Below are 25,949 nucleotides of genomic sequence, written 5' to 3'. Positions count from 1 at the left end.
TCTGCCCCCTGTAGTTCCTTTGCAGATTAAAGGAGGCACATTTGTCTATGGCGTAAATTTCCGCCTGGAATATGCTAGTGTACCTGCCCATTGGCTCAAAGTACATTTTCCTTGGACCAATGACACCGGCACCCGCTCCCTCTGCTGTGAGGGATCCGTCAGTGTACCAAGTAATCAGTTGCTGGTTTAAGCCGTATGTCACAGCCACGCTTTCCCAGTTTGTCTTGTTACTCCAACGTGTTTCAAACTTCTTATCGAAGTGAAACCTCGTTGTCATGTTGTCCCTCGGTATCAGTAATTCGGGATACCGCCTAGAAAGGATATCAATCTTCCTTCGATTTAGGCAGCTCCCCGCCTCACTCATGCTACCGGCCATCCTGAATATTGATCTCCTTGCCTGCATCTGTATGTGCAGATGGAGAGGGGTTAACCCCAGAAGGACCTCCAGGGATGCCGTTGGGCATGTCCTCATTGCCCCACTGATACACACGCAAGCCAGCCTTTGGAGCTTATGTAATTCCCTGGCTTGTGTGCTGAGTTGGGTTCTTTCTGCCCAGATTACCGCTCCATAGGTAATCATTGGTCTTACTATTGCAGTATATATCCAAAGTGGTATCTTCGGGCTACAACCCCATTTTTTTCCTGCTATGGATCTGCAAGTCATCAGAGCCCTCGTGGCTTTCCGACAAGTGTTTCCGACATGTGTCTTCCAGAGTAATTTTTGGTCTAGCGTGATTCCCAAGTATTTGACCTCTGTTTCTCGTTTCACCTCCATATCATGTAATGTTATGGCTTTCAGGTGATCCAGTTTACGCCTCCTAGTGAATGGTACTATGGTGGTTTTGGTTGGGTTGATCCGCAATCCCACCTTCCTGCACCAGGCACTAGTAACCCTTAATCCAGTTTGGATTCTATCACATAGGGTATCTTCATATTTGCCCCTACAGATTAGAACAATGTCGTCCGCGTAGCCCTGGACTTGTATTCCAGTATTAGTTAACACGTCCAGGAGTTCATCCACTACCATACTCCACATCAGCGGCGATAGTACTCCGCCCTGTGGACAGCCTTGAGTGGTGTTCATGATAATAGAGTTTGTACCTGTTTGTACCTCTATTTGTCTGCTTTCTAGCATTTTGCCCATCCAGAGTGCCAGGGTGTTTCCCACTCCTTTGCGGCTCAGGGCATCCTGTATCTCTGTGTGCGATGTGTTGTCGAATGCTCCTTCGATATCCAAAAACGCGCACAGTGCAATTTCTTTTGTTTCAATGGCGTCCCGTAGTACCTCTGTCAGCTGATACAGAGCAGTTTCAGTTGACCTTCCTGCCCGGTAAGCGTGTTGACAGTGATGTAAGGGATTACGCTTTAGAACGTTAGTTCTAATATAGTTGTCTATGACCTTCTCCACCGTTTTGAGTACGAACGATGTTAGGCAGATTGGTCTGAAAGATTTAGGGTGAAAAGGATCCTTTTTACCCGCCTTCGGAATAAAGACCACTTTTGCCCGTCTCCATGCCCTTGGTATGTAACCCAGTGCTATGCTCCCCCTTACCACCCTCAGAAGAGACTCTAGGATAATTCCTAGGCCCCTCTGGATAAGTGCAGGGAAAATGCCATCTGCTCCGGGAGATTTCATTGGTTGAAAGGTTCCCACTGCCCATCTTAGCCTAGCTTCTGAGCATACCTCTTTTGCTAGTTTCCAGCTCTCTTTCCTTCCCCTTTTATTCGTTGTTGGGGTGTCAGGCAGATTAATGTCGCCTGCCGCCGAGGGGTAGGACCCCGGGAAATGAGTTCTGAGAAGCAGGTGTACCCTGTCCTCCTCATTCTCGGTGAATGTCCCATCTTCCTTTTTCAAGCAGACAGAGGATATTCTCCCGTCTTTGGCTACAGCCTTGTACAGCCTAGTTGCTTCTGTGATCTGTTCAATCCCTTCACAGAATTCCCTAAAGCTGTTCCGTTTCGCTTCCCTGATGGCGTTGCTATACGCAGTCAGTGCATTTTTATACCTCCGCCAGTCCCCGGTTCGTTTTGCCCGGTTAAAGAGTTTTCGTACCTCCGTTCTCATTCTGGCTAAGTTTCTGTTCCACCATGGTACATCCCTTGATGACTTGACTGTCTTGGCCGGACAGCTGGCCTCATATGCGTCAATGACGATTGTGTTGAGGTCTTCCACCACCGTTTCTAATTCTAATTCGCTCCTGATGTCCCCGCTCCCTTGAAGGTGGGCAATGTTGTTGCTCAGGTGCATTGTGTAGGATTCCCAATCCGTTCTCTTGGGATTCCTTATTATTCTTTTTATTTCGGAGTTACCCTCAATGTCGAATCTGATTATCCTGTGATCAGACATTGAGGGTTCATCCGACACCCTCCAATTCCTGACCATCCCGTTCATTAGGGTATTTCCTAGAGTTATATCTAGTACCTCTTGTCTGGTGCTGGTCACAAATGTTGGAGTGTTCCCTACGTTGTATATTTCTAACTTATTACTAAGAATAAATTCGAGAAGGTACTCACCTCTACGATTAGTGTCACTGCTTCCCCACACTATGTGGTGGGCGTTGGCATCGCAGCCGAGAAGAAGTGGTAACGCCCTCTCCTCGCAATACTCCGTCAGCTTTGCGACTTGTTCCGGTGGAGCCCGGCTCTCGTCTCCTGGGAAGTATCCCGATGCTACCACTACCTTTCGAGTGCTCCTCCCGGCTTCCAATGAGACTTGGATAGCCACAAGGTCCCCGGTTAAGAACTCTGAAAGACATATGTATTTTAGATTACGTTTGAGAATTATGCAAGCTCTTGGTTTTTCACAAGACGAGTCCCAAATTACCTGCATGTCTCCTCCTTGCAGACCGCGAATCTGCCCCCGGTACACCCAGGGCTCCTGAGCCAGCACTATTCCAATGTTCTCCTTGGAATTTGCCCTTGCAATCACTGCAGATGCAGCTCTCGCATGGTGGAGGTTTATCTGGGCTATCCTAGTGCTGGCCATTGGCTCCGTTATTGTTTGGAGCTCTTCTCCACTGTCGGAGTGTCACCCTCCTCCTCCGACATGGCGCTTTCCTGCGCGTCGCTGTCCACCCCGAGCCCTAGCAGTCCTAGGTCTAGGTCGTCCAGCTTCTGCTCTTCACTGGGCAGCAGGTCTATTTCCCTGGTTGATCCCGTTCTTTCCGCCTCTATGGCTTCCGCGACTTCTTCAGGGACCTCGGTAAGTTTTCCACCCGATGCCTCCTCCGAGGTTTCTTTCCTTGGCTTTTCCTTGTGCACATGCACGGGTATGTTGCCAAATCGGTAGTTGATATGACAACTCCGACGTTTAATTGCCTCTAGTGATCGGTCATCTACCCCGATCGTGAGGAGTTTACCCTTTCCCTCCACCTTGCTTCTGAAGACTCTCCATAGTCGAGTATGGAGATCTTCGTTCTGAGCAATTAGGAGTCTCATGAGGTCTTCTGTTACTATTGCCGCGGCCTTTGGGAGAAAAACTGTCACCATGTGGGCTCCTGGTATATCATCTCCAGCACATGTTGACAGTTCCGCCCCTTCCCAGCCTGGCAATCTAGGAATTATGGTTCTGACCCATTCTGCGGTACCTTCCGTCGCGCAGTCCACCAGTATAAGGCCTGGTCGAAAGCGTATCCCGGTGAACACCAGTTTCGACGTCCATCCCTTGATCATCTGCTTGACGACCAGTTCTTCAATGGTTTCCTGTTCCTCCCGAGTGAGTATTTGCTCGGGAAACCTTTTTGGCAGTATGGCCAGCCGAATGCCCTTGACCGCACTAGCATAGCTAATGCCGGGCTTCCTGGGTCCTGCCTTCACTCCTGACCTGCCCGGGTTTTCTCCTCCCTTGGGTTCAGGTCTGGGTTTTTTGGGGGCATTCCCTTCATGCGGGCTGATCTCTGCTGCTCCCCGCTTTCTCGGCTCCGGTAGAGATGGCTTAGGTCTGTCCTGAGCCTTCTTAAGGGCCTCTTCTGGTTTCAGGCCTTCCTTCAGATAGCGCAGGTACCATTTAACCCCGGCGCCACTGAGACCTGTCTCCTTCCTGACGTCTGTTATGTTTATCTCAGACGTGCTTTTGCTGGTCCCTGCTCTTTGAGCAGTGGTGTTCGTTGGCTGTAGTCCATGCAGTATACCAATGCTCACCTTGGATCCACTGCTTGACGTCCCAACTTCTCCCTTCTTGGGTGTAGTCACCTGGCTTTCAGTAATTCGGAGACGTGCCTCCACCTGATTAACCAGTTTTGGTGCGGTACGGGGCCCCGCTTTTTTGGTTTTTGTTTTTTTTTTCCAATTTAGTACTCATTTGATTCCCACGAGTATGGGGGTTAAGAGGTCCGCCGTGCCATAGCCCCCCGTAGCACGGTAAGATCTAACTTACTCACTGAGGCGACCAGGTATCAGTGAGGCTCCGTTCGAATACAGTCAGTTACCCCCGACTGCAAACTATCCAATGGGCACGGTTCGCATGACACCCTGGATTGGGGGAGGTGTTTTTCGACTCCCCAGTCTAGATCCGTAGCGTTTTGTTAATAGTAGGGTCACCTCGTACAGGGTGTGGCTATCACCACTCACTAACGGTCTTGGTAGACGAGAGGCTTGGCCCCTGAAAAGGCACACACCGTCCCAGAGGAGAGACAACTCATCCTTAGACAAAGATAGGTTGGCCTCAGGGAGCTATGTTCCGCATCAGTCTATCCTGCAGTACACTGCTTGACCCCAAGAGGCATCATCCATAAAGCCATAAAAATCAAAACGGCCTCCGGTGATTCAATTTCCAGCCGGGCATTTGCTTTTGAACCAAGTTTCGCCAGGGGATCAATTCAATTGCAGTCGGCATTACAATGGTGATTTACTGGTGAATTCTACGTAATATTTGGCCGGATTATAGGTTGATATGCCCGTTATAACGCGCAGCTGTCCAAGCTAGTCCATGATAATGAAATCATAACTTCATCGCTGAAATTGAGATACCTTTTTCAGTAAATAACAGAGGAAGTGGGATACGGCGTTAAACTGGAGTATCTCCCCTCATACCTGCAGCATGCTAGCTTTCAGCCTAACAAAGCTGCTATGATCTGCTCAATGCTCATCAGGCGTCCGGGAGGAATATGTCAGCTCAGTCAGAAATTTGATGAAAATTAGTTCACCTTCTGACATTCTATTCGTTTTCCATTCTACCCCTCCTCCGTTTTTAGTAACGAATACGATAGGGCTTGATCAAGGCCTGACTTACAGAAACAAAAAGAAAATAGATGTCGATTAATGCTGATGCCATTTGAAATTAACACAAAAATTTACACAATCAAATCAGAAAATTTTAAATATTTCTGCTCGCTACCCTCTTAGGAGAAAGATAATTTCTGCTCGCTACCCTCCTAGGAGAAAGACACTACTCCTTTCGTTGACATCTGAAAATAATTTAGTATGCATACACAGTCGATCGGGGGAGGGTTCCACTTGGTCGCCATATAATCAGTCCCGCTGAGACAAGCATGACGGTACCAGTCTGTACTGAGTCCATCATTCAGCAATCACACTGGCGGATACCCGCTATCCTCTCTCGCGGATGCTCTCTATTCTCTTCTGATGATTGGACTTTTTATATCGAACTCGAGTACGGCATCCATGTTGAAACGAAACACTACCTTTCGTATCTTGTCCACTTGGACGTAACCACAACCCCAATGAAACTCCCACTAGGGGGTCAACCGTTAGAACAAATGAAAGCATATGAATCAGAAATTCTCCTGAGGGGCAATCCCGATTCCCATGGTACCAATCTCAGATGTCCTTATGCACACTCGGGTCTGATAGCCTTTATTAAGCCTTAGAGCATTCACCTAGTGCTCCATGGCCAGCAAGTCTAAGTGAGCACAGCCTTTCCCGGTGCCACTACATTGAGTCTCTCCTCGGTCAATTAGTTTTGAAGTGATCGGCAAGATTGGTGCCCCGTTCTCCACGCGGCCACCTCAGAGTACCAGGGAACAGGAAGTGTCAGATTCGCTAGAGACTCTGAGCAGCAAAAACAGGAAACTGCCCGAAAGGACTCCTCTGTGTGCAGGTTTAATATCCAACACCTGCCGTGGAGCCTTAAGATAGTCATCTTTTTGGAGAACGAAGATGAATGCTTCCGACGAGAGAGAATCTAATACAGCGGCAGTTTATGCGACGATGTGCTCCGTATAATATCGCTGGGAGCGAAGCAGATCTCAACCTTTGTCCCATCAAGTAGTTAGTAATCTTGCTGGAAAACGCAGCAGCATGCATTTGTTTCCCCGGAAGTAAACCACAACTCTCACAAGTTAAACTTTAAAGTCAAGTTTTATCCAGAGCACATAGATTCTATCTGACAGCCCACGTTATCCTATATTTACCCCCCCTCCCATTTCAGTGGTATGAGATCCTCCTATTTAGTCATGCCGCATGGCACACCTATCAAGGGATATGAAGACCGTAATCCCCTTCAGCATACTAGCTTCCAGCCGAAGTAAGAAAAACTCTGCAGTCACACAATTGACGTGATTTGTTCTAACTTTTGACGGAACTAAACAAGTGCAAAAGCACTAGGAAATTTACCTGTGTAGGGATAGGGAAGGCTCGAAAAGATTAGAATTGACTAAAGCCAATCTTTGAACAACAAATATAAAATAACTCCCCCAAAAAAGAAAGCAACTCAGACCGACCTAGCTGAACTCTGAAAATGGAATAAACCCTTAACACAACCACCCAGTTTGCGTAAATAATTCCCTTACATAACATCTGAAATTCTCAATTTTAAAACAAGCAAACATACACAAATAATTCCCCCGAATGAAAATTTTCAGTTACAGTTGAGTAAACATCCCTCATATATGTACGCGTATCCTGAAAAAACACAAATAATTAATAAGATCAAAAAATGAATTAATGAAAAATAGGTCAAAGGTCGTATCTAGATTACAACCCTTGTAATATCCTCAAAAATCAGCTATATACCATGTAGTCCTTGTTTAATTTTTGCCGATAATGTGTACATCCCTCCATATATTCCACAACCCCCATAATCAGCATATATCTTTCTCTCTTCTCCTGACAACTTGGATTTTTAATTGAAGCCTTTCGTAAGACTTTTTTAGATAAAATACCAACATGAATCCCTAAAAGTATCTCCTGATTACATTGTATACAAGGGGATGATTTGTATGAATTTCAACTTTCCACTTTTATGAAAAAGGATTACGAGTGGCAAAGTAAATTAGGGAGGCGAACAATTTTTCAATGAAAACCCTAACCCCAAATCGAGCTCTTTCTAGTCCCACAAAAATTATAATCATCATTGGGTTCATCAAACATTTAAAAACTAACGAAAAATCCTATATGTATCTGCAGGTGGAATTGAAGTCCTTTTTCGTGGAAGGTTCCGGGAATGTTGATGTCTCATCTCGCTTGTATCGCGCCCAGAAAGGATAGAGAAAAAGAAAAGCAACTCATCAACTACCCCCGGTTGAAAATCATGTGTAGAGTGGGGAGGAGTAATATTTTCACTTTCCCAAAATTGCGCACATGTTATTAGTCCTATGGATGTGAGATGGGAAAAATGATCCTTTGCTTTGATACATTTGTGCCGGTTTTGTTTTGGCCAGTTAACATCCACCCACTTTCAAATGACGTGAGGATATATTTGGTAGGGCAAACATAAAAGGATTAGAAGGATGGGAACATGGAGGCATGTGAAAAAGGACGTTTTTCTTTACTAACATACCCGATATATTATAATAACCTCCAGAACTAGAGACACCATGTTGGTTGAAACTAGCTACTCTCCCCTGTATCTGTATCTTCAACCCTTTTGTCGACTTCGTTCATTACCAACGTTTTCTTTTCGGATTCAGTCCTTGTTCTGTTCTCAATCATCGAAATTATGAGGGTGTACTTCATGCATTTCTTCTACAAAAGATTCATGATGCTGTGAAATAGGCGCAAAAACGCAAGGCAATAGATACAGGCGGTAAAATAAGGATGGTCCTTCCGAAAATGATGGTGCTATATCATTTGTATCATTCAGTACGGACTTTTTCGTATGTGTTACGCTTCATATGGCCAGGACTCATTTTCATTTCGACTATTGCCGTACTTCAAGCATTTAGTTTCATTCAACCCTTCATCTTTTCCGGCTCATGACACCATCCCTTCCTCCAGACAAAGCCGTATATTTGCCTTCGTACTTACGCTGATTAAAGACTTGACCATCATTTACTAAGCAAGCAAAAGCGTTTTCGATGTGTTTTTTCTTGTTCCTTCAACATTTTACAGAAATCATCCCTTCTGGAAAAACAACAAGCAATGAGCCCGCCACCATCATCACCATTCGTCGTAGTCGAGGTCGTCTTTTGCAGCTGAGACTGAAACGCTTGGATTCGCCCTGAATATTCTTCGTCCCCCAGTTTATGGTCCATCCTGCTATCACTACCCCCATACCGCTAAACGAACGGCTACGATAATTATCTGAGAAAGATCAGGAGGTAAAAATATCACAATCCCTTTTTTCGGAAGTATCTGTTTTTCGTATGGTCGAACGTGTAAAATATATAAAGAGTATAAAGAGTCCTTTTGGCATACAAAGGCGGCATCTATTAGCACATTTCGGAAAAAAGAGGATACTGTGAGAGGATTACATGAAAAGAGAATGAAAAAAATACGGATTGGCTGGCTCAGGAAAGACCTTAAATACTGAACTGAACGCTTATTCTAGGGGCTTTCTTCTTTACAGAGCTCGACCGACTAAGGGTTGAAAAAGCAGGGAGTATCTAAGCTACGTAGCTCTAGACACATTCACTGAAATGTAAGCTTTTTAAGGATTCAATGCCCGATTTATAAAAAGGAAGAAGCTTTACCAACTGGGTACGTCTAACTGGCGGTTTCTTCACTATCACAGGGAATCGTGTTTTCACTCCCCATTCACCGAGAGTGGTGATTTTTCTGATATTGAAATGAGAAGGGAAGCAGAGCAAAAAGGACTTTGGACTATTTAAATATGAGAAGAATAGGACAAGTGTACCGAAAGGATTGACCAGAACTCACAGAGCATCAGCTTTGAATCATCATCGGTTATTTGTATATATGTGATGGTATATTTTAAGGTTTTCCTCTTACGGGAAAACCCTTTCCGTTTCTAGGTATTTAACCCAGAGTTTTCGTCATATAGCTAATTAGCTCATGGTGTGGAGGCAGCGGTACGGGTCATTTTTCAGGAAATATCATAATAGGATGCAAATATGGGTTAAGGGAAAGGTTGGCATGATTTTCAGTGCTAGTGGGCAGTAACATGTGGGTATGTCGGAGGGTTTTTTTTTCCAAATTGGAAAAGAGAACGGGAGGTAAGGGGCGGCGAAGACTCCGGAAGGAAGGATTTATCTTTATTTTTGAGAAAGACTGAAATAATTTTTAGATCAACAAAGTAATCATTAGGTGCATGGAAAATCGGTGCGGTTGAAAGACAAATAAGTCCGACTGATTATTTATTTAGATTTGCTGAATTGGTTTCTTTCGTTAAACTAGTCGAGGATTTTGCTTGACACCCCCAGTTTTCTTGATCAAGGGAGCAGCTAGGGTCTGATATTTGCTTAGCTTTTCTTATTTTGTTTTATGTTGCTATTTATCGCGTAAGGGAGCTCATTGTGATGTGCTGAGAAAGTAGCAAGGCTTGGATGATTTAACCTACATTTTCAGTGTAACTTTCTAAAGAAGTCTTTCCAGTTTCCTTATCGGCATACTCAATTTATCAGGAATTTCGCGTTCCAAATTTTTACAAATCGTCTAAAGGAAAATTCTTATAATTATTTTCCATTGTGGGAACGCTCACTGTCGTAAATCCTCTATTTCCGCCGGTCACAAAATTTATCTGTCTTTTTGAGCCCCTACCCCTATGGGTCTTAATATTCAAACGACTAAAACTTGTTCTCTTCAGAACATATCTCAGCACTATCTATTGACATATTCTTTTGAATAATCAGACTCCATAGAAATCTTTATATTTGTAAATCCCCAAACGACATACTTCACACTCCTCCATACAAGACAAAAAGTAAGCAACGTATGATTCCATTGCATTCATCAATCATTCATTCAATCATTACAAATTACCAAACATTTTTTACTTCTTTATGAAGAGGATAATTGAAAGACGTTCAATTATATTTTTGCCGTCGTCCGTTTTTACCGTGTACCTTCTATTTCAGTGCTTATCGAGCGTATGATGATGACTATTATGGGAACGGGAGCATGGCAAACAAAAGCTCTTATTGAGCAAAGGAAAGAGTAGAAATCCAATAAAAAAATGGAAAGACCAGAAGCTATTGAACATCAAAATGATGTCAGTATCGTTGAAGAAAATAGAGGCAAAAAATGAAAAGAAACGAAAAACAAATACTCTCCAAAGCCCCCAATAATGCAAGTCTCGAAGAGCAAACTAACTTGGGACTTTTTTCTTGGACCTTAGTTGGAGATTATATGTGCGGATGTATGCTCAGTTTATAACCCTTCAATCAAGACATTTATATATTTCAATTCAAGTATTACACCTACAACTTCTATCCATACATATCGAACAAACTTATCCATCTCCATGCCTCTCCTTAATTCAATAGTTAGGCCCCAATCTAAATCAACTCTAACTCTCGTTCGTTTTCATCCTTTCAAAAATCCCTGAATGTATGTGTGTTTTCCATTCAACAATCTCAATTTTAAAAGATTCAATCAAGAATCCATTTGAATATTAAATGTCATCTTTTGTTCGTACCGAATAGTCGTACACGCAATATTTGAAGAGGGAAGATACCGGTCGGATTGACAGAGAGACTGCTGATTGTGGCTAAACGAAGAGCCAGACGTAGATTAAAATTGTAGCCGCTGTACCTTGAGATGGTACGAAAAAGGGTAGAAATGAATTGATGGGATATTTTGTGATGTATTTTGCCATAGTAGGACATTTTCTTTCTAATTTGATATCGAGTTTGCGAAGGGGTGAATTTGGTATGAATTGATAGCCCGAAAGGCGAAAAATTCCTGCATCGAACTACGATTTATTTTTACCATCACAGTAGATTTTGGGAGAAAAAACATCCAAAATTTCGATATAGGAGACGTTGCTGTTTACTTATCAATTATAATGAAGAAAAGTCGGAAAAATTTCAGCTAATATCTTCTTATTCGCAGAGGTTTCTTACACACTTACTTGTCTTTTTAAATATTTCATTTCCTCGACAAACCAGCACAAAAAAATCTAAATTTTTCTTCAAATCTACATGAACACCAATGACCCCAATCAGATCGTCCCAAAAACCAACCGATCTCCCCAAAGCCAAACCATTCACCCCATCCTCTTATCTATGGCAAAGATTGATTCAATTTCCCTACCAAACCCAGGAAACACTACAGGCCCTAAACACGAACCTTGTGAACCTTCGCACATTCAATGAATTCAATAAGATTTAACGATCGGAACCGGATGTTTCCTAAAATGAAAATAATTACGATGATCATCATCATCTCGGGAAGCTGAGAAATTGATCCGGATGTAAGAGAATAAGGGTCTAGCCTGGAGCCCTCAGTGACGATCATGCGAGATGATGATGACAATTTTATATGTTGGAATGATTGTCAATCAATTGTTTGAGAAGGGTGCATAAAAGATATATTAGAAGCCGTTGGATTATTGTTCCTGAGATCTATGAGATGTCTGTGTGGCACAAAAGCTAATGATTTGTCTGTTCGTTTTTTCGACTATTGTCGCTTATGTGATGTCGTCATTTTTTTCAAGGAAGGTTATTATGAGATCGTTTTGATGATTTAAATTAGGGGATTAGATTTGGATGGAAATTTCGATAGAAGGTAGAAATTTTCGGATCTTGATGTTGTTTTTGGATTATAATGCAAATTTGGTTCACGTGATCGAAGCATATTCTAGAAAACGATTTTCGGGCCTCCAAAAACAGAAAAAATGAGCCGAGAGCGGGGCAGTTAATTCTTGGAGCGATCGCCAAAAAATTTTCTTATAAAGAACTTTAACGAAAAATGACCGTTGAAAGGTAACTGATTTATGCCAGTAAAGTGGATTGCACCGCTTCTGTCGTTAAGGCTTCTTTGTCCATTAACCGCGGTAACGTAGCCCATTGTCCATATCTTCTCAGTTATGACTCAAAACGCAAAGTTAGCAGTGTCTTCCTGTATTGGCCACAGTCTATTCCATATTCTAAATCGGCACAGCCCATCCAAAGTTTCAAGTAAAAATCCCAGGTCCGTATAGGGAAAACCTTCGAAAGAAATTGGTTCTCTTCTGGTACTAAGGTGTGGTATTTTTGTCAATTAAAACTACCTTCCAACTTCTGCCCGTTCTCCGTGAAACTGAAGCCAATACTATGCCATAGGCCAGACTGACCTATGTAATCCTCCTGTCACAATTGTGCTTAATTAGCCTCCTGTGACCATCTTGGGTTCCACTAAATACGCATTACCCTGTTTTCCTGGTACTTAAGAATTTCACCAACCATTTTCCACCCATCTAAAGTCTTTTCCCGGCTCTTTCAATTGGACATGGCTTTGAGGTAATAAAAAAATGTTCCGGGTCTTCTGGGACACTATTGGAACTGGGATAATTGGGTGAACTGTTCTGCGGTTTTAGTGACAATTGAACACCGTATAAGTAGCAAGAACTCTTCAGGATACTTGCGCCAGGGAGGCCCAATTCGCGCTGGGATGCAGGCAAGAATTCGTAATGGAAGAGAATGAGAGACATACAAACTGACTAATCCTTGGCTATTTGGTAAACAATCAGATGGAGAGGAAAATATTCTATCGACCAACAAGGATAATAATCCCTAACTTCATGGTGTTGATATCAAGAGCCCCTTGTATAAAGTGTTCATTAAACCTTCCATCGATTGATGAGACCCCATCTAACAAAGCAAAAAAAAGATAAATCAAACCGACCGTGGCAATGCCTGTAACGCCAAATCAAATCAAGAAACAGCAGCTACAAAATCGATCCAGGGACTGCAATTGTCTCTCAGTACTCTTTCATATTGTTTTTCAACCCTTATTCCCTTAGCTATCGGCGTCATGCTGTTTTGATCGAGTCCACCCGTTTCCCTAATCGGAAGCTTTTTTCAAAATGGTTTCGAGTGATTTCCACGGCTTTGTGCAACGTGTCTGATCCTTTCGTTAGCTTTTGGATAAGTTTATATCAGTTTCAATGATGAATTCAATCTTAGCCGAAGAGCTGCCATCAACACGAATCGTAGCTTAAAGAGGCATCCAGAGCAAACATTTCGGTAGCACTTTGCCGGAAACCAACCGCGACGGTGCACAGGTATAATTGGCGCGTTATTCCCCACACAGGGAACTATGACAACCATGTATGCATGTAGAGCAGACACCCTCCTCTTCTTTCCTTCACGAGAGTAAGAATTGAATATGTCATACTTACCGAGGCTGCCCTAATTTTATGTCTGATCGGAGCCATTTGCGCTGAGCGTCTATTGCATGTTCCATTTCGTGATTTTCACATAATTGTCATCGTATTGAGGCTATTTCGGTCACAACAGAGGAAATCTTTGAAAAATTTGGTGCAACTCTCACACTTCTTGCCAGAATATGGAATGGATCAGATTCAATTTTCAGTGGTTGACTTCTGGCATTTAAGGCATCGCAGGATTACAAAGTTTTCGAATATGTTTAAATAATAATAATTTCTTTTATAAACATCCCCCATAACCGTGGATTTTACCCAACTCCATTCTAATTACCCTCAATCCTTCAAATTAAAAATTCCGCCTACTTCTCTATATATTATAAGGCCGTAAGGCACCTCTGAAGCATTTTGGGACTTGCGGACGAACTTTTATAGCGTTAGGCAACTTTTGGCGATTTTTATTTTATTCAGAAAGGCTAATCCCTGTTTGTATCGTTATCCCCACAGCTTCTCATTATCCCCTCCTTTTCGAAAAATTCATCAAATTGGAACAAATTTATTGCGGTATCGATTTTCAAAATAAAGTTTTATCAGCTCAGTTCGAAGCCTACCTAATCAGTTTCTTTTTTCTCCCCTTTTCCCGCCGCCCCCTTTCTTCTCATCAATCTCCACAACAGAAAACGTGAAGCTGAAAAGCTTCCTGCCATTCTCCTTTCTATCCATTTATTTCATCCAACCATGCGCTTCCATTCAATCGTTCATCTATCGAACATTTTCTTCCAAAGTCAGAATTTTCCTCAATTTTCATCCCTTGCGGTCTCGCATCCTTTATGTCCAGCTTTTCAGAAATCAAAAATCATGTAATTCCGTGGGTTTTTGAAATGGAACTCCTTCTATCAGACGAAATGGGGGGCCTACAGTTAAAAAGGAGTCTGCCGCCTCATTCGCGATGGAAAAGTTGTTAGTCGAAATGGGGATTTTGGTTTATTGAAGCGGTGATATAATTTTGTAATCTTTGATTAAACATTGACGATGGCTGAATAGATGGATGGCAACGATGTCCATAGTTTTCCAGACGGAGGGATCTGAGGGACAAAGGGATGAACGTGAACCAACAACAAGAACAAAATTCTATTAATTTCAAAGACGATGTTCGATTCTAAAGGAGTCAAAGAAATTACACAATCCCTTCCGTCAGACACCATTCAATTTCATAGCCTCATACTCTTTCGATTTAATGCCTATCAGGCTTTATCGATTCAAGAAGGAAACAGGCCGATCTTCTGTATGTAAAGGAACGAATTCTCTGCCTAGGCTTCACTGGATTGAGGCGGAAATTTACGACATTCGAAAAGATACCACGAAAGATATCTCTATCGATAGTCTCTATCGCAACATCCATAATATATCTCCCTTGCAAGTAGGCCTCGAAAACTTCCTTTTGATTCCCTGATCTGAAAATCCCAATAGCGGGAGGGTGAGAATAAAGTAATTCATTCGTCAGGCCCTTCATTCGTCTCCCTGTTCTCTTTTCATCCATAATTAATTTTCAAATCGATGATAGAGTCTCGAATAGAATTTTGAATAAACTGGCGCCCAGGATGGGAGACTACCAAATACTTTCTCCTTTTGGTTAATTCATTTGTAAGACACCAAGAACTCAAACTACGTTCCAGTCGGGCACCCATCCTTAATAAAATTGGAACTGAACCGGGAGCTTGTACAGCTACCTCTTTCACCTCCATTGAATTTTAGTGTTGTGTTCTTGGTCCTATTAATCGAAAAAGGGGTTGATTTTATTTCTTAAATTGGTTCTTGACAACATCTTTCTTCATACTCAACATTTTGAGTTTCGACTGATTGTTGGGTTGTGGGTACTTCCCAACGGGATCTGAAAGGTATACAATCTGGAAATTTACGAGGAAAATTTTAGTACTTTTGTAATATATTGGTTATGTATCTGGGGAGATGCTGACTGGTTGAGTCTCCTATTTCAAAAACCAACATTTATTTTACAATCGAGAAAATATTAGAAGGTTTTATTGGATTCTATTTGGTTTGTGAATAAAATTTTGGGCTTCGATTGTTTTGTTTAGGTTGTTGTAGTGGATATCTATAAGTTTTCTAGTCAGGATGAAATGGAAAGGATTTGGTAGAAGGAAGGAGCGAATGGACCCATAAAAATGTGGTCAAACAAGATGGGTTGGAAACTGAGAGGAAACTGAGGATCACTTCGTCTAGATTAGATTCAACATCTCCTCTGACCCTAATTTTGGTCCGGGTAAAGCTAGCAGGTCCACCTTCTAGCATATTAAGCCCTTGTTGTTTCTGTCGTCATTTGGGTAGTTTCCCATTGACATCAGTATTTAGGTTAAACATAGCCAACTAGTTGTCAACAGCGCAGATTAATGGAATGGAAATAGTTTTTAAATTCCCAGTCTTTGTCCGACGACATCCATTGCAAGATTACTGTTTTGCATCTCCAAAGATGGATAAAATCTACAAGAAATCTATCAAACCCAACCCTGCCATTTACGTCTCTAACAAACCAAGTCCAATCCAATCACTTATAATTAACACGAATATCAAACCGAACGAAATTAATTTAATTAATTACAATCTCCTTCAACTAGCACTTGGTCCACGGGACGAAAATTCCAATAGTCTGCACATTTGTAAATCTATATATAACATCCTTTACCTACTACCCACCCCCAAGGATACGAACCCTCTAACCCGTTTCTCTTCAAGACATTCCTCCATTCCTTAAAAAACCTTAAATAGCCTATAAAGGGCGACAGCAACAATCACCTTAGCATGAAAATTGTACGAAAAACTCCCTCAAACATCACATCAACAAATTTTGCCCTCACCCTCCTTTAAGAAGCAACAAACCATCCCCCGGAGAACTCCTTCAGTAGAACATCTCAAGAGAACTCCATTCAAAGTGAAATACCCACGTGGTACTGAAAGGGTATGAGTATAAGGGTAGTAATGGTGGCAGGGGTGGTGAGGGTGAGTTCTTAAGATGAAAATTTCAGGAACATACACACCAAGCAAAAGTTCTTCTTTCTCATCAGAAGTAATTGATCAAATCGAATACAAGATGTCGGATCAATTTGGCGATGTCAAATTTAAACAAAAGTGACAAAATCATTGAACGAAGGGTTGAATGGTGGTAGTGTTGGTGGGTGAGAAACGTGGCGGGATGACTTGAGATATGAGAGAGAATTAAAGACGAGTGTCTTATAGATAAAACTTTCTTGTAATTTCGTTTGACATCTGTACCACTGATCCAAGGAATGTAGCGCGGGACGGCGAGCATAGTTGGGAAGTTTTGAGGGGTTCGAAAGGGCTGAAAATTGAATATCATCCAATTGTTAGAGTTATACGAAGTCATGTGTTACATACGAACTCGTTTGTAGGTTTTGGAACAGATTCGATGCCAGCTCTATCTTTTAGAGTTGTGCAGAAGAACGATGCATTGTCGGGGGCTCAGTTTTGTAGAAGAGAGAGTTAACGGAAGAGAAGAAATATCTCCATAGTACAGGAACCCAGAAAGTGTCAAATCATGCGTGTAATTTCCGTCCCCCTCTCTACCCGCTTTCATACTACAACTTCTTCATTTCATACCAATTGATGTGTGCCCTGGAATTCATGCCTCCTTTGATACTAATTTGAAGTCAACATCAGAAATTGGGACTGAGTACTTCGAGAGATCGGCACACGAATAGATGTAATGATGGGTCGCATATATTCAAGTTCTCGTTTGTATATTTGCTGAAACAATCAGAAGTTAGTGTGTTTTCATTTCAGAAATTAATCACAGGAACGCAGGCATTCTTGAATGGATGATTGTATTGCTCGTTTGCCTTTTGTCTGTCTGGTGCCTGCTTGCCTAGCTGCCAATCTATCAAAAGTGTCAAAAAAGATACTCTTTAAGGAAATTTCTGTAATCTTGTTTCAATGTGTCAAGATGTCAACATTACTTATTTATTATATTGTTCTTATTCAGGGGGTGGGCATATATGGAGCCGGGTAGGGGCATGTAGGCGTCGCTACTAAATTTTGACGACCTTAAGCTCCCCTTTCTAACGCTCTTGCCTTGCCACCATATCATCCAAAATTATCGGTTGAGTGATTTGAGGACTTGTCTTGGAGTACCGAGCAAATGTTCACTTCACCAGTTTCCTTTCTCCTCGCTCATATCCAGAGCTGATATGATATCGATTGTTCTTAGAATTTAATTAATCTTCTTCTAATTCTCTTTGGTTGTAATGATTTTTGGATATTACATTGTCACACAGTACTGGAGATGGGGGACTTCCATTTTGTGTGGAATTGTGTCTTGTCTAGATAAGATCTTCCTCCGATTGAATGGATATTGAGACGAAGGGCATTAAGGACGCTTGTGGGGAAGGGAAATAGCTTCCTACTTCCAATTTGACATGGATCACAAAGTGGTTTTTCTATAATTAAACGATTAATTGATGGAATGCTGTAAGCGATTTAATGGGTTTCATTGTTCAAATCAATTTTGTTTTAATGGTTCTTGTTGTGGGGAATCGAGTAAATGACGTTGGAAGGATTAATGACGGTTGGTGTGGGTTTATAGGATGGTTACGTAACTCTCATATCTTATCTCTGTCGCGGAGAAGGATTGAGAGTTATTTCTACGAACGCCTGACTGTGTAGCTGCAAATCTTCTAGCACAGCAGCTGAATTTTTGTTTGTTAAGTAAAGATCCTTTTCATGAGTCCATCTCTATGTAAGATTACAGGTCGCGTGGTTAGAAATCCTTCCTCACTGCAAGCTCCAATCGCACTTCTCTAACTTTGCGCTGAATCAATCCTCCTTTCAAATGGGACCGGTATTCAAAAACAGCAGAAGTGCTTGATAAGTCTTGCATCTATTGGAATTCTAAGTATAGCCTAACTATAAAACGACGATTCTACTTTTAGGTGGTTACTTCATCTTCCTTATTGTTTTTTTCTTCGCCTTCTATATGTTCCTGAAAAATCAAGACTATTTTTTTTTAGTTTTCGGTATTTGCTTAGGCGGTTAGTCCTAGACTAGATCTAGGTACTAATAATAAATATCCAAATAACCAATAAGGCTTTCCTAAACACACAGAGTTTTGCTGCATAACATAAGCAACAATGGATATGAAATAGACGCCAGACAGAAAGGGTTATAAATAGGTCACACATTGAAGAAGGGTAACAATTCTTTTGCAGAATATGCCTTGCCGTAAAATGTACTGCCCCAAAATCGTCGGTGGCTTTAAAGTTACATCATCCGGGGCAGTGGAAAAAGAGTGCAAGTTTCTCAGAAAGTCTTGTGAGGAACTGAAGCACATCGTCAGGAGCGGACAACGATTTATAAGTCAATGGCAAACGGATCCGAAGAACAATAACTCTCTCATATTTGCTTTTATATGTGAGCTACCCGCAAAGTCACTAATGAAGCACTTTCTTCTGAAATACTAACAGCCTCAGAAATAGGTTTGCCACTATTAATACACCCATACAAAGCCACTCATATTTTCGCGAAACCCTAGAAACTAGCAAGCTGCTTTTGAAAGGAAATCTTACTCAATTAAGCCTCTGACTCCCACTCAACATCGAAAACTACAACCGAGCCAATTACCCCAAAATATCTCAAATCCTTCCCTATCCACTTTACTATCCGAATCCTGTCCTCTGTCAGCGCTTTTTACCAGTTACCTTCAGATAAAAACGGACCAAACTACCAGTGACTATCCCCACATCAACAAATTCTAATCTTCAAGAGATGGGACGCGTCGCCAAAGTTCTAGCCAATTAACCTTCTTTTAATTTAATGTTATTATAAATTTAACATGCAGGGAGAAAACCATTTGTTTTCAGCAGGATATCGATAGCAGAAAAAGGTCCTTCCTTTGCCTGACCGCATAGTTACAGCAGTAACTGCAGGCATATACATTGTCTTAGTCCGATCCACTCTTTCCAGAGTCGAAGCAACTGTCGGCTGTCCCCATGCAATTGACCGAAGAAGACATGCATTTTCCTGAGCCCATAGAATCCTTGAACTAAAACCGTCATTAATTTTACTTTTCTCGCTTGCCGATTCATTTATCCATTAAGGATGCGGCGGGGCACTCGAAGAGTATCAGCATTAGGAAACTATTCCTTCCGTTTTGTGTTTGCGAAAAGGTCAGGAAAGCGGCTTTGTTTTGGGATTGAAGTCTCCACTTAAAGCAGCAGAAAGAGACAACCTAGACTCTAGATCCGAAGCATTGGAATCCAAGGATACCAACAAAGCAAGGATCGAAATCAATACCCATTCCTCCGATAGAAGTCGGGAGACCGGCACCAAATAAAATTGCTTCCGTACTGAGCGTAGCCACTCGTAAACTGACCCCTCCCGTTCGATCCTTGCAGTTCCATTCTTCACTTCTGTATATTTAAAGCAGTCTTAAGGGATAAATTAAGGATTAAGAAGATTATGGTTTTTCGCTTGCTGCGCTCTCCCACCGATACTTCATACAAGCAGACAAAGCAGAAATAAAAATTCCTGAGTTCTTTTTGATGAAATTTATGTATCGACAAAAGTCCTGAATGATTTTTGTATAGCAGGGATTTTTTCTTCCTATCCGAGCTTCCTGTGTGGATTCGTCCCTTCTTGCTCTTGTTATTGTCCTGTTGATGTACTCACAGAAACCACTGCTTTGTGGCAAAAGAGATATTCAAAAGAAGATTTAGCTTCCAAAAGTGTATGTGAAGGAAAATACACTCTAATGGAAAAGTGGACAAAAAAATGGTGGTATCACCAAGGAAAATGCCAGGAAAAAATCATTAGAGAATTTCGTGGGTGGATTTTTTTCTTGTCTTTGATATCGAGATGATGAAATGAATGCGGACCGTGGGTAGCTAGACAACGAATTTTCAGCACATGTTTGCCTTCTCACGGAGATAATGCGCTAATTGAAGGGGGAAGAACGAGGCTAACCATGATAAGGGAAGGTAAGAAAGGGTGAAGATGGTTATGTGGAGGGAAATATAATTGAAAAGTAAGGCCAAGAAAGGGCAGCTTTGGGTATGTGGAACAACTTGCTTCTGAGGCACAAGAAACTATATAAGAGCCTTTCAGTTAAGCTTTAATGAAAAGGCGAATCACAGGCCCCACAGTTTATCTCGCGAAAGTGAAGGGAGGAATGCAAATTGGGAGGAAACTGGCAATTCTAGAAGGCATGGGTGAGAGAGAAAAAATAAATAATCGAGATCAACAAAAAATATAAATCAAATTGAATCGAAGGGAATGAAAGTAAAAACAAACATTCTTCATCAATTTTATCTGCAATTTACCAAATTCCAATATATTAATTACCGATGTCTTCACAGAGTAATTACAATAATTACCTTTTCCCAAAAATTCCATCGCAATTCCATCCGTAGAAGATTCGCCAGCTTCTCTGATTTTCCTCCTCCACATCTCTGACTGAATGACCCCCTTTAGTTTACTCTATCCTGAAGAAAAAACCTGTTGGTTTCCTCCCTTTCCGGTCACGATATAAAATCTTCAAAACGATCTCCAACCAAATTTGAAAACCAAAAAACTTTCTCCATTTTCCTATCTCTTTTTTCCCGCGAATAGTCTCAATTTTCTATAATTCTCTCTAGCCCAGTCGTGTCCCTATCGATGCAGCTTAGTATTAAGGCAACCTGCTTCCGGTCCATAGTGAAAATTCAAATTTTCCACCCCCTATTGAGTTGTTCAGCTTGACGGCGTGGTTCGGCATGATTGTTGCGGTGTGAAGCAAGGACTAAAAAAGAAAAATCTATGCCGATACTGGCATATAAATTTTCTTTTATACATCGGCCGTTACCATTAGCATCCTTGGAGATTTTTTAGGATATCGATGAGAAAAGAGGGATCGCCACGATTTCTTGGCTTGCGGGGTTAAAAGAAAGTATTAAAGTCTGCTGAATTGAAAATAATAACCCGTCGTCGACAGTGTCATGGTGTTATTATCGGTATTTTTGGTGATTATTACTTAAGGGAAGAAAAATTTTCAATTTCACTTTTGGGAAAGTATTAAAGGAGTCTTGGGGTAGGCTGAAAAGGGATTGAAGGTATTATAGGTATCGGTTTTGTTGCGGTTATTTATTGTTAATGGTAATGTAGGAGGGAGGCAAATTTGAGCTAGGTTGCCATGAAAAGTCAGTGGGATCGAAATACATTAGCGGAATTAGTCAGGATGCCGGGTTCAGGGAGGTACTGAATGGAAATTAAGGAGTTCTATTTTGGGTATTTATGAATTGAATCAATGAGGCTTGATAAGCCACTGCTGATAAATCTTTTCGTAGCCCCTCAAGGGATGCACCACTACGAAGACGTCTTTGGGAGAAATACAAATTGGTGCAGCTTTTCGGTCCAAAAATATTCAGAAAATTTCAGTAATAAGTGAATTTTAGTTTTCGATAGCCATCTCTAGGTAGATACTACAATTTTGTTTTCTAAGCATTAAAAAATTGGGATAAAACGAAACCTTCTTTGAGCATAGAGAAAAATTTTCCGCATTTTTTACTCAAAATCCATTCTGATAACATCCTACTCATACTCGACTATATGATTCAACGTAACGACAAGAACCTCTGAAAAGTAAACGCAGAACAGATAACGTGCGAGAAAACCTTTAAACCCTTCTGTTTGCCAAGTGAAGGAAAATCAAAGTAATCGAAGGGTATCTTCAAAAGGAGAAAGGGAGTTAGTCAGAGGGACAAAAAAGGGTTGAAAAAAATAAAATCCGCCCGCATTTTGTTAATTAACTAAAACAGGAAAATTCATCCATTTGGTTCGATTCACTTCGGCCTGTTCAGTCATTTGTCGATGGGATTTTTAATAGAAGAGATTGATATCATCTGAAGGGTAAGAAAGGATGATAGCAGGTAGCAGATAGCATTTCGATGATTGCTTTTTAAGGCGTAGACAGAAAACAGGGATGGGAATGTATATTAGCGGTTTTCATTGGAGAGCAGAAGAAGGTCACAGACCAAGCTAGTTTGTAATGAGTGGCAAATTGCGGGAGTCCAGCGAAAAAAAATATTCACACCACTTTTTTGGCCTCTTTCATGAGCATACAAAAAATTGGTCATAACAAAGTGTTTCAAATCCTGGTTGTGTCAACAATCCTGAAAATTCTTCCGGTATCTAGGCTTAAGGGCACGTAAAATGTAGATGTCCACATTTTGCTATGAAAGTGAATTAAAAAAACTAGACAGAGAGCGGCAGGGGATAGTTAGGGATTTTTTTCAACATAAATGGTGTCCCAAATTGGGCGCTGTTTGGGACAATATTTTGCAATCGGATGCTTTCCCCTTTCTCCCGCCGGAAGATTGCAAGGCTCGTGCTGATAAGGAAAAGAAGACAAGATCTTGAGTTTGCCAGGGCTCTTCAATTCAAAACCTGATAATTGACGTTGAGATAGTTGCCAAAATTGTATGCTTTTAGAAACGGACAATTCGCACCGGATGCGATTGTGAAAGTTATCTAAGCAGTTGTCTGAGGCACCCGAGAATTACTGTCGCTGATTGGTGCTCCTTATTGTGCCGGATGTAAAAAACTCGAACCATGCAGACAACCTGTAGAGTCTAGCTTTGACAGCTGACATACCTCAGTGAGTCCTTTTAGATTATACTCAAACCCTCAAACAAAAGCAATGTACTTACCCAAAATATAGTTTGAACGCAAATCTTTCCATTGGATCCTCCTTTGTTCAAGTTTCTTCCAATCATCATCGAATCACTCTCTCATAAACTATCATATTTTAGCCCATTATTCACAGTTGGAAACATATGCTCCACTTGACTCCTTCGATTAGAACGCATCATTTTGCATGTCAGTACTGCAAACAAGCAGGCATACATGCTCCATCATACCGAACTCATAATCGCTGCTAGTAATCCGCTTCTAGCGACCCCTTACTAGCTGGCATATCCAGAAGCAAACGATAGAATATCCTTGCAGAGTGAGTACATTCATCGAAAGGACATGGAGGAAATCAGAGAACTATACAGATCTATATAATATGTGCGTTCTCTCCATGCCAATATTCAGTGAAATTTTCAATATATTCTGAATACTTTAGTCCTTGCAGGATTCCATATGCATAGGATGCGTGTTGTGTTTGTCGATGTCTTCATATGAACTGCGTGTAATATATACTACCAGCAATGTGTATATCTATAAAATCCGATACTGAGCTTGAAAATTCAACGACATCTGGTGTCAAAATCTCTTAAACAATTTCAAAAGGACATCCGTTTGCCATTAAATGTGTTGCAGCACTCACAGAGAACAGCATCACCCTGAAAACTGTTTGGTGGCATTATAATGCTGTTAATCGAATACAACAGCTTGAAGTATCAATAGATGAAGAATAAAGGGAGGGGGTGAAGGGTGGAGTGGAAATCCTTAATGGTACATGATATGTTTAGGAGTTGGAAATGTACTTGAAAGCATGTTTGTGAATGGAAATGAAAGTAAAGAAATGAATAATTGTGATAGATTTCATGGTAAAGATGGATTTAGGGAATAGCTTTGAATATTTTAGAAGCTTCGGTGAAAAATGTGGAAATAAACAGTTGGGATATGATAACAATCACCGAGGACACGTCCCTTCAGCTCTCGAAAATTTTGTTTTTTTTTTTGTAGATTATGTAATTCTCCCATCTAATCCACTTTTTTTGGTTTCCTTTTTCTTTCAGCGAGCAACACTAGCAGAAAAAGAAGTCAACACCCTAAAAGAACAATTATACGGTTCAACACCAACCACATCAGTTTCACCACTCTCACCAACGACATCATCATCGGCATCATCAAACAATTCAACAACATCAACAATACCCGTCAACACAACAGTAACCGCATCAGCCATACTAGCCGCGGTTTCACCAACATCAGCTGTATCTGGTGCAACAGCAACAACAATACCAAATAAGCATACACTCAACAATAACAACATCAACAGTAATAGCAATTCAAGTACGAAACTCAACAGTTTCACCATTACCCAACAAAACGGTCTACCATCGCCGGCATCAACACCACCAGCATCGAGTTGCGGTAGCGCCGCGGTTACACCAACGGGTACACCAACGACAGCGGCAGCTAGCAAGGAAGAAATTGCCAGTCTAGCAGCCAATTGTATTGGCAGTCTCACCAATAAACTGCTCAATTTCACCAATAGTGGGAAGATGGATGACGGCAACAGTATGACGTCGTTAACCTCAATGACGGCCGACATAAAGTTGGAAGAACAATTGCATAAGGATAACAATAATAGCAGCAGTTGTAGTAACAATAATAACAGTAATAGCAACAATACCAATAATAGTAATAGTAGTGCGAATAATAATTTAATACGATCGAGTACACCAATCGATAAAAATCTAAGTACGGATTGTCCGAGTAATTTAAGTAACGTGAATAATAGTGGTAATAATAATAGCAGTAGTAGTAATAGTGGTAATAACAATGCTAGTGGTAATAATAGTTCGAGTAGTAGCGGTAAATCATCATTATCATCATCAACATCAAATTCATCAACAACAGCCACAACTTCAATTGCCACATCATTATCGTTAGCTGCGCCGACAACAACCACAGGATTAGTTACAGATGAATTAGCTGCCAAAGATAAAGAGGTAAGTTTTATTAATAGTTTAATTTTAGTCCATTGGTGAAACTCTCTCGTTGGTGAAAACTACTATTTAGGAAATAATTTCCAAAATTTCTAATGTGAAAAGCTTTGGTTTATACTTGATCGTCGCTCTCTTGGCAACGATGTTGAAAATAAACCCAAGTTCCACTAAAGTTTCTTATTGGTGAAACCACCTTAATGAAGGTAACTCATACCTTTCCTTCACAATTTGGTCATTAAAGAACCAAATGAATGAAAAGATACTACCTTTAATGATGAAAGTTTCGAACGAAAATTGCTCAAAAACGTTCCGCTCTTCAAGCAAATAATTTTTTCACCAACAAGCAAACTTTTTGTCAACGGTTGATCCTCAGTTTTATTCATTCATCATTTATTGAAAATTATTGGTTTTATTCTCGATAATTGTTAAAAATTGAAGCAATTTAGGGACTAGTCCAGCTTCCAAAATAATACCAGCCAACGGACAGTAGGACAAAATAACAAAATCAACAACTCATTTGAAATTAAGGTTTTCTAGGGATTAAACCTCTTTTAAGCCGAAATCCGCATATCCTCAAAAGTGCAATTAGCTATTTCCCAGAGGACCTGGTCCTCCTTTACTGGTCTACCCAATCTCAAACAACCAGCTGTAGTCGGTGTAGACTAGTCTCCACTCGTAAACCACCATATTCCAGTGCTCATATGAGAACTTCCTAAACAAATTTTCCCTCTCTTGGGCTGAAATCATATTGATTCCTCTACACAATGGGTCCTTCTTGCTCTAAGCTGATCCAAGTCATCACTTCACATCTAAGGACTCCG

At 41.1% G+C, this 25,949-nt stretch overlaps 1 protein-coding gene across 3 annotated transcripts in view; it reads left to right on the top strand.

The window, feature by feature from the left end:
* Positions 1–25,949, top strand: part of LOC119653825 (homeobox protein cut) — a 238,040-nt gene that overhangs the window by 92,373 nt on the left and 119,718 nt on the right. For all 3 annotated transcript variants that reach the window (XM_038058865.1, XM_038058864.1, XM_038058866.1), the window contains exon 2: positions 24,193–25,131. In XM_038058865.1, coding sequence (XP_037914793.1) covers positions 24,193–25,131 — 939 coding nt within the window. The remainder of the gene's footprint in view (positions 1–24,192; positions 25,132–25,949) is intronic.

Source organism: Hermetia illucens, chromosome 4 (assembly GCF_905115235.1).
Source record: "Hermetia illucens chromosome 4, iHerIll2.2.curated.20191125, whole genome shotgun sequence".
Lineage (NCBI taxonomy): Eukaryota > Metazoa > Arthropoda > Insecta > Diptera > Stratiomyidae > Hermetia > Hermetia illucens.
The sequence above is the reverse complement of the archived record's forward strand: the minus strand, read 5'-3'. Positions and strand labels throughout refer to the sequence as shown.